The sequence below is a fragment of the Mixophyes fleayi genome, chromosome 1, assembly GCF_038048845.1.
Source record: "Mixophyes fleayi isolate aMixFle1 chromosome 1, aMixFle1.hap1, whole genome shotgun sequence".
Classification (NCBI taxonomy): Eukaryota; Metazoa; Chordata; class Amphibia; order Anura; family Limnodynastidae; genus Mixophyes; species Mixophyes fleayi.
The window spans coordinates 365713534-365726296 of NC_134402.1; the positions used below are offsets into that span (position 1 = coordinate 365713534).

The 12763-nt window shown below is 39.3% G+C and overlaps 1 protein-coding gene across 1 annotated transcript in view; it reads left to right on the plus strand.

Moving 5' to 3' along the window:
* Positions 1 to 800: 800 nt before the first annotated feature.
* Positions 801 to 12763, plus strand: part of KREMEN1 (kringle containing transmembrane protein 1) — a 151697-nt gene continuing 139734 nt past the window's right edge. Inside the window, exon 1 of the mRNA XM_075178549.1 lies at positions 801 to 1124. Coding sequence (XP_075034650.1) covers positions 1046 to 1124 — 79 coding nt within the window. The 5' untranslated portion in view covers positions 801 to 1045. The remainder of the gene's footprint in view (positions 1125 to 12763) is intronic.

Below are 12763 nucleotides of genomic sequence, written 5' to 3' on the forward strand. Positions count from 1 at the left end.
ACTTAACATGAGCCCCTTAATCTGCACTTAGCAAAGACCACCCACATTCTGCCCAACTCTCCAATCAATGCAAGCTCCTGCACCCCCACAGATGCCACCATCTTTGGCCACAAATCCATGCTTTGCCCATTCGGCTCACTTGCAGAAATGTAAGGCGTTTGGTGTCACAATAAAACCACTGGTGCTGCAGATTTGCACTTTTTCATTTCAGAAATGACCTTCTATGACCTAGCATTAAACTTGACTTAAAGTTGACAATGGTTAATTTTTCTCTATCTGTTTTCAGGTGGAGTTGAGCTATGCTAACTATATCTTGCAAGCTGCTGCTTTATAAATAAACATTTATTTATTCTGAAAGGTACTTGTGATGCTCTTTTTCTTCAATATTAGACAATTCATATATATGGTGCTTTTGAGACATTAATATTGTGTCCTAATGTTAACAAATAAATGTGTCATAGAAATAGTACAACATAAAATATTATTTTATTGTAATTGTTTATTGTTATTGTTTGATGTACAGAAGCCATTCATAAGTTTGTAAGTGCTTAAGACACTGTACTCTTGGTGTTGTTTACAGTTCAGCCTTACACATATGCTGCATATTTCATCTGACAATGTACCCACCCTGAGAAGCTACACCTGAAAGAGGGCGAGGAGGTGCTAAAAGCTTTATACATTCTCATAGACGCCCATTTACAATGAACTAGTTAAAAAGAAAAAAAAAGCATTTGTCTCTCTGTAGTATGTATCCTGTCACATGATCGTGGTAATAGGATCCCTAAGTCAGTCCCTAGAATCACTTCTTAGGTTTGTACTTGACTGCAGTTGCTGTGAAACGTCTGTAGGGTTCCCCTTTGCCTTATCCTACGATATCTCTTTCCCTCTCCAATCCGTAACAACAACCAAAAATAAAAGGCATCTCCCGAAGCTCAGCCAGTCCCTCTCAGGATCTGAGCAAATTAGCAACCTGCTATATCTAGGGGAATCCTGGACTGCTGTCACTCTCCACCACTCAAACACTCAGCAGAACTCAGCAAGGGTAATGGATTTTTGGACACTTTCATTGAGGATCCTGCTATTCCCTTCAGTCTTGGTGTTATGCTCTGATCTCTTTCATTCTGGTGAGTGCAAGAGGGTGGAGGGGGTGAAGCTGACCAGCAGCCTCCAGTTCTGTCATTGGTGCAGCACTATTTGGGGGAGAAAGGAGGGAGGCAGCAATATGCTTTGGGATTGCTGGCTGCATATTGAGTGATTTGGAGAATAAGGGTAATTTAGGTTACTCTCAGCGCTATTTCTGTCATAATGAATAATGAAATTTGTTTAATAAAACTGTTCCTTTGAGACGTTACTTACAGCTGGGCGACAGGTACATTTTGGCAGTGTACTGGGACGCAGGTGTTGTTGTTTGCTATGTAAGACTGTCTCATAAGGCAGGCTAGGAATAATGACTGAAAAATCAATTACTATATAGTATGCTATTTGCAGGAGTAATTGAGTTATCTTGCTAACGACTAAACATTAATGTCGTCACTGTGAGGAATTTTAAGGGGTTGGGGAGGGGGTCAATGTTAAAACCTCAAAAGCTACGCAAGACATACATGTACAAAAACTATATATGTTGGCCACACACAAGGAAAAAACAAGATACTTGTTGTTTTCGTCCAGTTGTGAGTCTGAGGTGTCTGTACACAAAACTGGAATGCAGAGACTGGCAACTGCAGCTGTTGTGGAACTAGAAGTCCCAGCATGCCAGCAATGCTGTGACTTAATAGTTCCCAACAGCTAGTGAGCCTCATAAGTCTGCTGTAATGTGTGACGTTCATACAGGTGTCATTGTACCTAGCTGAAATATTCATTTGACTGTTTTCAAATGCAGAAAATACCTGGAACTTGTTTTTTTATGAAATTCTATAGATTTAAATGGATTGGCATTATGATTTAAAGGTCTACTGTGTTTTGGTACAATATGTAGTCTTCATTATGGTTTGACTTAATTTCAGGGTCATTTGAGGATCACTGTGGATGACAATGTCATGTATTTTTCCTTCTATGCCTCCATAAAACATTCAGGTGTGTAATACAGTTGGCTATGCCATGTACAGTTCAATGTTTGCACATCAGCAAATACATAACAGTCTCGTTAGCATCTGCAGAAGATTGGTAAGTAGGAATAATGACCCACTTTACTGTGTGACAGGAGTATAACGCCAATACCGCTTTACAGATGGAAGATGCTCTGCAGATCAATAGTATTTCTTAAATGCTCATTTTATTTACACAGAATACCAATAATATAAATGATGTCTTAGCCCCTCTCACTTTGCTTTCTGCATCATTTCCTGGGTAATGTTTTGTCAGTGCTCTATGTCAGAATTAGTAGTTTTATCAGTGAAGTGGTGTCTTATATCTAACTCTGCTGGGAGCAGTAATGCAGATCTGATTGATGCTTTGTTTGTTTCAGATTATCTGCATGTTGTTAGTCTTTAACATAATGTGATTCAGGGTCGTGAGCACGTCAGGTTTCCTCTGCACGTGTGCAGGAGATCCCCCTGCTGTTCATGTTCTACAGAGGGGAAGTTATGTCAGAAATAAAACAGATTTGAGGACCGAAAAAGGCTCATCACTGGATGCCATCCGTTCCTGATATTAACCTCTTCAGTGCCAGAGAGTTACTCATGGGATTAAACACTTTATTGCATGATCACAGAATGTTTTCTAACAGGAGCAAATGTTCTATATAGCAGTACTCTTATTACACTAACTGAAGCTATAATTGTCAACTATTTCTGCATTCCAGTTTCTGATTCCTAGGAGGATCTAGAGTTGTGTTTGCTGTAATTATTTTGCAGTAATGTGTTGGCGTAATGTCTGGGGCGCCTTCTTCTTATATCACTGAGTCTGACCACTTCATTCATGCTCTGTCACTGTGACGTATGTCATCAGGACAGCGTACAGACAGAGGATACAAAGGCAGTCGCAGCGAGTTGTTTTAATTTGGTGTCACTTTGTAGCTATATTCGTGACTTTCTTTTACAGTCCCTTACAATGGGCTCAAGGAGAGACACATGTATTGTAACATCAAACTATAGGCAAAGGACATGATAAAATGAATGCAACATAAGCTAAGAGGGGACCCCAGGGAATGGATTGACAGACAGCCTTGATGTAAACTCAACTTCTTTATTGTGTTTTCTGTCTTTAATTAGTCAATGACTGATTACAGTAAGAACAGGTGGGAGTCCTGCAGATGTTCAGTTCCAAGTGCTCCAGAGGGGATTTCAGTGAAATAGGAGGGATTCACTTGGCTCATGGAGCATAATACAAATCTGGTGGGTCAATGTCCATTGTTTGGGTAAATATCTAGTGACTAAAGTGGTCTTAATCCGTCACTGAGTCTACAGTGCACCACTGCAGTCTGCCTCTTTGTTACATTGTGACCTATTATGTAATGGTTTCTGGCTTTTGATATAATTATGAAGTCAATAACACACAGTTGCTTTATTATGCACATTATAGCTACTTTCCTTAGTAAATGGGTTGCCTGTAATTAGTCAAACATTATATATAGTATGTTAGTCTCTCTGTCTGTGTTAGGGAATTTAGACTGTAAGCCCCAATGGGGCAGGGACTGGTGTGAGTGAGTTCTCTGTACAGCGCTGTGGAATTAGTGGTGCTATATAAATAAACGATTACAGGGCCGTAACTAGGGCTGTGCGACAGAGTCGACCACCCAGGGCGCAATGCTCAAGGGGGGCGCAATTTAGGAATATTTTAGGTTCATTTGGTTAAAACTGAGGGCTAGGGGGGCGGCATTTGTCTTTCTCGCCCCAGGCGCTAGAACTCTAAGTTACGGCTCTGAATGATTATGATGATATAATATAGTATATGTTTTGTTCTGAATTCCTAACATGACACTGCTTTTGTACCTTTTCCTGTCTGAAGACCCGTTCCCATACATACAGTGCATACAGTTACAGAAAGAGTAACGTTTTGCCGTAAATGTAAATAAAAACACTAAAGTATAAACTGCATCATAGGAAGTCTTATATATTCATTTGATCTTATGCATTCAAAACCTGTGGCAACCTGTACTGTACCTGTAAATGGATCCACGAAAGGAACATTGAAAACTTTCCCTACACACTGTAATCTAACACATTGCTGGACAGTTTGGCATGGATAAGGTTAATGACAGCTCTCCAGTTCTGTTTATGTAGGTAATAAGGTCTGTGCTCATACTGTGCTTTGTATAAAACTAGACGAGACATCTCTGATAATGAACTCGAAATTAGGCAGTTCTTTTTTTTTTTTTTTTTTTTTTTTTTTTTTTTACATGTAATTAGCAATAGGAATTGATCACTTGGTCATTAAATTACAAGCACTGAGAAGTTCAATAATATCGCATTACTTCCCCGTGAAATACACTTTGCAGTCTGGCCCCTTGGCTGTTATGTAGATTGCAAAAAGAGTTATTGTTTTCTAGAAACAAGCTAACAGTAGATTATTGTCATAGGAAGTAAGATATTTGCCTACGATCTCTGCTCCCTTGTACAGTTTATGGAATTTTTGCAGATGTAGCACAAATGTATAATCCCAAAATTCTAATCCCACAGATTGGTTTAAATTAAGCAGCGGACGGTTTAAAATAAATGTATAGATCACTATTGTACACACCTGTTACTCCATACTGTCTTTCATTGTTTTCTTTTCCCTTACCTTCTAATACAATATATTTATTTTACCACAACGCTATGTACTAATAACGCTTGTGGTGGCAGGGTGTGTGGCCTGTGCTAGCTGTAAACCAGTCATTGGCTGGATTATTTACAATTCACTTGAGTTGTTAGGCCAGCAGTAATTATAGAACAATGAAAACTGATGTAATTAAATTATTATTTGACACTTTTTATTTTAAAATGCAAAAATGGCAGTGTCCTGCAAATATAATAGTAGGTATTAAATGACAGAAGAGCAATTAGAATTAGATTACATGAATCCTTCTTTCACTCCACAAGATGTGGAATACAAGATGGTCCAACTTCTAACTGGGCTCTTGTTTTGATCTAGAATACTATTTATATCATACTGTTTATCATTTATGTTTTAATTAGGCTTAGATTACATTTTTACTGCAGTAGTGTCAAATAAGTAATTCTGACTAAATTTACCATATGAATCCATAGTTTAAACTTTTTAAAGGCATGTTACATTCATAATTAATTCCAATAGTTCAATGCAATAACTATCTACGTTAATTGAGTGAGATTTCTTTGTTTATTTTCATCCTGAACATAGCACAGGTATTAATTCAGAAATAGTCATTTCTGGAGCAAGGCAAAGACAATGCAATTCACAAACAATACTGTGCTGCATATTCCGTTTTATGTATTTATGTTTTAAATCAGGGCCTGATGAAAGGTTCAGGCCGCCCTAGGCTGATGTGCTTGTAGCGGCCCCCCTTCGCCTTCCACGCCAAAAGTGCTTATCTTTCATTTGAAATCTGACTCCCCCTCTAACAATGTTTATGTTCTTTTGTTTTTTAAATATCAGCTCCACTTTTTAAAAGGGCCACAGAAATCTTTGTCACTCGTTTTGTTTTCATTAAATCGCTGTATAGCAGAACGGAGTGATGAATGAGCACTACTGAGGGTGAAGATGTGAAGTTGGAGGGGGGGCTATCATGTCTGCACCTGTCTCCATCCTTGTCTCTCCTACTTGCTTATATTCAAGTGCCCGCCCAAGGATGAGTCATTGTCTTCGTCCTTCACCACGGGAATACGTCAACTAGCTAAATTTGTGTTTCAGGTTTTCTTTTTACTTTGGTGAAGAACTATTCTCTTATATTTTAAAATTAATGTTAGTTTATACCTCTTTTTTCCACAATTTTGTGACCCCGCCCCCCCCCCCCCCCCCCCTTGAGGCAGGATGGTCAGCCTATTGGATGTTCACTCCCGAAAAAGTGATTCAAGCATTCAATGGGCAACAATTCTTTTGTTGTAATTCTCAAAGTACATAACAATAATCAAATAAAAGAATGATCCCATAGATTGTAAGCTTGCGAGCAGGGCCTTCTCACCTCTTTGTCTGTTTTACCCAGTTTGTTTATTAGTTTATTATGTTTGTCACCAATTGTAAAGCGCTACGGAATAGGTTGGCGCTATATAAATAAATGATGATGATAAAAGGGTAACAAAGAAGATTGCAGCATATGTGTTTTATATACACACTTGGGGCCTCGTGGAGTTGGCGTAATTTACACTACGTTATCAACATGTTATGCACTTCAAATAAATAACAATTTAAAAGAAAAACACACAGCCCCCCCTAAAAAAAGCCATAGTGCTGCCACCCTAGGCTAGTAGCAAAATCGGGGGGGCCAAAAGGCATTGGGTCCCCTTAAATTTAGTAGTCCCGGCACTAAGCTTTGCTAGCCAGAACTAGTAGCCCTATAGCAGGAACAGTGGGTTCCCCCTGCCATAATGCCAAAGCAACCTTAGGCTGGTCAGTACGGGGGTGAATTCTCTAGGGAGCTCAGGCCTGCAAAATAAATGCACCCCCCACCCTATGTATAACCAGCTCTACGCTGAAAAATTCTAGGACTGTTCCCAAGCCCCTAATTTGGTGGGTGTGGGGTAGTTGTTTAAAATTATATTTATTTTTTTTGTCTGTGGTGCACTACAGGTCCGAGCATGCCCAGGCTGCCATTAATTGTTTAGACATGCTCGCACAGCCAGATTGTAATGGGAAAAGTGCTTAGTGGGCTATATGATCCAGTCACACAGAAATGTTAGTTTGGGGTCAAGTAGGTTATTTGAGTTTGGAAAGAGAAGTAAGTATGAATTATGTAGAGGGGTGGTAATTAGGCAGAATAGCCTAGGATGGTTAAGAAGGTGGTTCGGGAATTTGATAATCTTGCATAGAGAGGTGAGCGTCCAGAGAATGCTTGAAGGATTGAAGGCCAAGGGGAAAGTCTTGTTATGAGAAGACCGGCATTATAGGAATTGAAATAGTCAATGGGAGATTATTAACACTAACGTGTATTCTTGAGATGGTTCTTGCATGTAAGTACATATTGGATGTGGTGAACAAAGGACAGTCGTGAGTCAAGGGTGGCACCTAGATAAATGGCATCCAGTAGTGCGGGCAACACAGATGGTGAATGATCCGGAGAGGAAAGATAAACTTCTTTGTAATCTGCATAGAGGGGACACTGAAATTGAAAGCAGCTTATTGACTTTCCAATACGAGTGGTATATATAGTGTAGATCAGATGCCTAGGACTGACTTGTGGTGATGCGGACAGAGAAATGAGCACTGAAGGAACGGTTTGATATATAGGATGGGAATTAGGACGGGTCCTGCAGACCTAGGGAATGCAGCAAGGATTTGAATGAAAAGCTCAGAGAATAACTTCACAACTTTTTAATTAAACTTTATTTAATTAGTCATTTCTTATTGACGCTGGTTCTTGATCCCATATAGATGATACCCTGAATGGTCTTCCTGTATCCACAAAGAAGTCCTTCATCCTCATCTTCAAGTCTTCAGCTGACATTGTATAAAATAAAGGTTTATTTAAACCAAATCCTCTGACTTACCCTCCCCTAGTATTGCAAACCACAAATGGTATTAATCAGGAGTCTATTTGTTTATACATAGAGAAAAAATGACATGAGTGGGTTATCCAGTGTGTTAAGTAGCTTCAATGTCTGTGAGTGGAGTCAACATATGTATAGTTGAATCAAAGGCTAATAAGTATAGTTGAATCTAAAACTGTTGCAGAATTGAAAATTATATATAGTACCACATTTTATCATGTTTACCTGGAAACTAATGGCAAAGAAGGAAAAGCAACTACTAAAAATGTGCAGAAAACATACCAGACCATTATACACTACAGTCCAGTACACATCACCAATATTTAGAAGATGATGACAGATCAAACTAGTCACTACTTTTACAATTGCATGGTGTGTGTTTTTAAGAAAATATGCATATACATGTTTATGGCTTGGTTAAGACGCTTTAAAACAAAATTGGAAATGTGAGGTTTTACTCTTTAGTGATTTGTAAAATAAGAATAAAACCTGTTTTTCTGGTTAGCTGGGGCATGGATGAGTTGGGGGGCCAAGTGTGGAGGCAGCACAGTACAGGGAAGTATTGTTAAATTACTTTCCTCCTGGGCACACTAGAGAAGATGTATACGGCTTGTCATGTCTGTGACTAGCTGACTGTAATGATTGATCCTGTTATAGACATCCTTCAGGCTATAGGTCAAAGGGGCATGAAAACTGAACATCTTAGATTAGATCAAAAGGCAGTCAAGCACATAACACCTTGTCTGCCATCTATATAGAATTACGGTCTGCCTTTGCAGATGTGGGTCTTTCTTGACAGGGGGAAGCATCACTAGGCTAATTAAGCCAGGTATAAAGTAGTTGGGGGCTATGTCCTCTTATGAGCTAATCTATTTATATTATGGTTTGTTATGAGCTGTGTGCCAAATGAGGAAATGTGACTTACACAGTATGTGTTTTAATATTATAAGTAGAGACCTGTTAGACAACTAGTACCGTGTGAATAAACAGATTTTACAAGCACTTTAGAAGTGAATAAGGAATACCTGAGTTTTAATATTATACTTTCCAACTCTCCCGGAATGTCCGGGAGACTCCCTGGTTCCGGGTGGGACTCCCGGGAGAGTATGGCAGCCTCCCACATCTGCCCACTTCCTAGTGAAAGGGGCAGAATTAAATTCAAAATTCTGCGATTCCCTGAGAATTGCGGCATTTTGGCCCCGCTGTAAAATGACGCGTCATTACATCGCAGGGGCGGGACCAAAATTACAGGATTTTCTGAGCCCCACCCCCCGCACGCCCACCTACCCCTGGCAGCTCCTGGACGCCGACTGCCATAAGTTGGCAAGTATGTTTAATATGTAAAATTCGGACTTGACTCTCCCCAAATATCACTCTCCCTAAATATATATACAAGCAAAATTTAGAAAAGTTTCTTTGACGTAAAGTGTTCTTTTGTAAATTATTGACAATCCATTCTATGATATTCTTAATTTCCTGTAAGAATTGTTTAAATGCTGATGCCAGGCGTGCAAGAACATTGCTACAGCACTCACACTGCATACACAAAAATGTTGCAGCCCTATGACAGCAAAAATAGTTCTTCTGGTGACAACAGTTTAAGGCTGCTGTTAAGTATAGTACATACTTGCCTACTTATGGCAAGTATGATCCGGGAGCCTGCCGGGACAGGTGGGTGTGCAGGGGGCGTGGCTCCGAAAATCGCGTCATTTTGGCCCCGCCCCATGATGTAATGATGCAAAACTCATCATTTTACAGCGCGGACAAACACCGGGAATCGCGGCTTTTTGGGCCTAATTAGGGAGATTGTCACACTCTCCCGGGAGTCCGTGAGACTCACGCGAAATGTGGGAGTCTCCCGGACATTCCGGGAGAGTTGGCAAAAATGGTATAAAAGTAATTTTCATACAATTATGTAATAATTATCCTTTGTTTATATACAGAGTACATGTTATGCTGCACTTTACAGAAGGTGATTAATCATTCACATCAGTCCATGCCCCGTTAATGCCTGGTGACTCTAAATGCTCTAACGCACACACACTTTAGTGTTAATTTTGGCGGGAGAGTTTGATGTTTTTGTGCACCTGTCTGGCAGCTTTTGGTCAATGTCTTATTTTTTGTGACAATTTAAAAACACATTTAATTGTGTCATATTTATTATACCTCAGAACACGTCTATAAATGTACCTGGAGCACAAAAGCTTATGAACAGGAGGTGTGGTTTGTGTAGTATCAAGTTAAGTAAACCACATCCCACCATTGAGAATGTCCCGCTCATTACGGCGGGCACAGCTGAGGAACACAGCTTTTCTTTTTGGAAGCAGGTGTAGTGTCCTAGCTTTTCTAATCTGCTAGATACACCCCCAAAATGAAGAGGTCATGTCTCCTTCAAAGGTGCCCCACCGCAAAGCCCGATTTGTCCTGAATGGATAACGACAAAAGTGAGGTATGCTGTATTCTACTCTTTTGTCCTACCCCCAACCACATCACACAGCAGAATAAAATGACTGTTAACCCAGCTCTATTCATAGACCATAAATTCCTTGAAATGCAAATTTACAGATACAGGTCAGAATGGTGAAGCAAAAGCAGAACATAAAAATTGTATCGCAATACTTTGCACCTCTGTAAATATCCCATTCTGCTGCAAAACACAATTTGAACAAAATTTTGCTTATCTCTAATGCACAGCTGTCAATTATTTAGTTCAACATATAGGATTTAGGGACATATTTATTAATAGGCGAAATTCCCTAAATCTGGTGGAAACTCCAGTTTTTGCAGGATTTAGAGCTAACAAATTCCCCCCAGACAGTGGTTGCCTGTGCCGTGTGGCCTTCTTTCCAATGTACGGCAACAATACAAGTACCACCGCTGTAGTCCCATCCCAGCATGGCAATAGTTGAGGCTACCCAAAGGAAAAATGCTTTATTATTTAAATAAACCATTTTCTTGTTGTGTTTTTTTTTTTATTCTTGTTTTATTTTTCCTTTGTTATTAACTTAATTTTATTTTTTTAATTGAATCTGGAACTGGAAGCCCAAGTCAGCTCATGCATGCACAGATTGATCCTAGACTGGCCTGACAAGCAGTAAGACTCCTCTTACCGCTGCCAGCGGATAACGCCAGGGTACTATCCTGCTGACATGTCCTGCTGACATTTCTTGCTAAATTGGGCAGTAGAATATTTTAGTAAATATTCCGTATCGCACAGTTTTATTAAATAGACCTATAGTTTCCTATTTTTCTGTAATGTCTGGGAGACTCCTGAATTTCTGGCAATTCTCCCAGATCCTGGCCAGCTCTGTGAATTAAACAGGGGGTGGGGCTTAGTGACGCAGTGCAAGTGTCACAGTGGCCCCGCCCACTGTTTTTATTGGACCAAAGTAGTGATGCCAATTTTGGGGGCGTGGCTAATGATGAGATTCTTCGATTGATTAAATTTTGTACCTACGGTAGCCAAGCAATTTTTTAAAAAATTATAGTATTCATTGATTATTGTCAATGCATTTTGTATTTATACACAAAAAGGCTTATTTACTAATTTTGCATTTAGGTGAAAATTTGCACAAAACCTAACAACTAATAAAACATTTCAACTTGCACTAGACAGATACAAGCTAATTTCTGATTTGTTACTATGATTTAGTGCAAATTTTCATTTAAATGCAAAGTTAATAAATGCTGAGTCTGCTTATGCTTTTGATTGGGGACGAGGCCAAAATTAGCGAATCACAACACTGATAGCCCCATCGCGTCCAATTTACTAGGAAGAAAAGTCATATCGAGAGGTAGAACAGGACAGGGAAGAGTCAGCCCAGCATAGCCCAAGTACAGTAAGGGTGTTACAATATATATATATATATATATATATATATATATATATATATATATATATATATATATATATATATATATATATATATATATATACACACACACTGTGAAAGTCAGGTCAGGGCGTGGAAATTTTCCAGCTTATATATATGTCCTGCCAATTCTGAGTCATTTGCTGCGGGACTCGTAACTGAGGAGGTTGTGCGGCGTACATTATAGTTTTGATGGTTTGTTAGTAAATGCCAGAGATCCTAAGGATGACAAGGTGCAACCTTGGGATTGATGAGAAAGTAAGGGGTTAAAAAGGGATGTGTGGAGGTGTCTTTATTTACAATAAAGATATTTTTTCACAGTGTGTGTTGGTTCTTTAAAATATTTTTCCCCGGTGCCAAGGTGTACTACTACTACAAGTGCCAGCATATTCTTACACTTTAAGGGGGGCAGGGCATGATGTGATCACCATGGATAATGATGTTATTTCACAGTAAGTGTATATATTAACCCACACCCTTCACCTAGGGATGTGAGAATAGCCCTAGTGCTTTGAGCAGGGATTGTCACTATGGCTATGGTACATCAGGCTGTTCATCTAACCTACCCTGACTGGCATAGCTTAGTGCTGGTATCAACATTTTTCAGCGGTACCCCATGCATTTTGTCTCCCAAATTTACTGATACCAGCATTGACTGGCAGCAATAGTTTAACTCTTATTTGGGGATGAACTCTTTTTGTGTTTAAACTCTCATATGTTTAAAGCAGGTCATAATTTTTAGAGTATCATATGCTTTAAGCATATCTTATTAAAAGTAAGAGACTTCCTGTAAGGAGACACCTATAAGACATACAAATTAAATTTAGGACATATTTGCAGTGTCTACAATCCTAGGGGCTAAAAGTGGATATCAGATGTGTATCTCCGGAGGGGATATGCTCCAAAATATGTACATACAGCATCATGAACGTGAAAGGTGTGCAATAATGCCTCGAAAGGGAGAAGAGCAAAGCACTATCAAGTGTCATTAGATAAGGACAAGTATGTACCTACTGGTAGACCGAGCTATAGATCTAATGAGTGAACAGTATGTGTAGAGTGCTGTATTTTACTTTAATTTGGTTGTTGTCCTTGGGCATCCTCACACATGGTTCTTCTCATAAGAGATAATCACAGGGCAGTAACTGCTCTTGATCAATATATTCTATGTAAGGGCCTAAGTCATTAAGGAGAGCAAAGCAAAAAAAAGGAGTAACTTTGCACCTCGGTAAAACTATGTTGCATTGGAGGGGAGGTAAATTTAAAATGTGGCAAAAAATTTATAGTTGG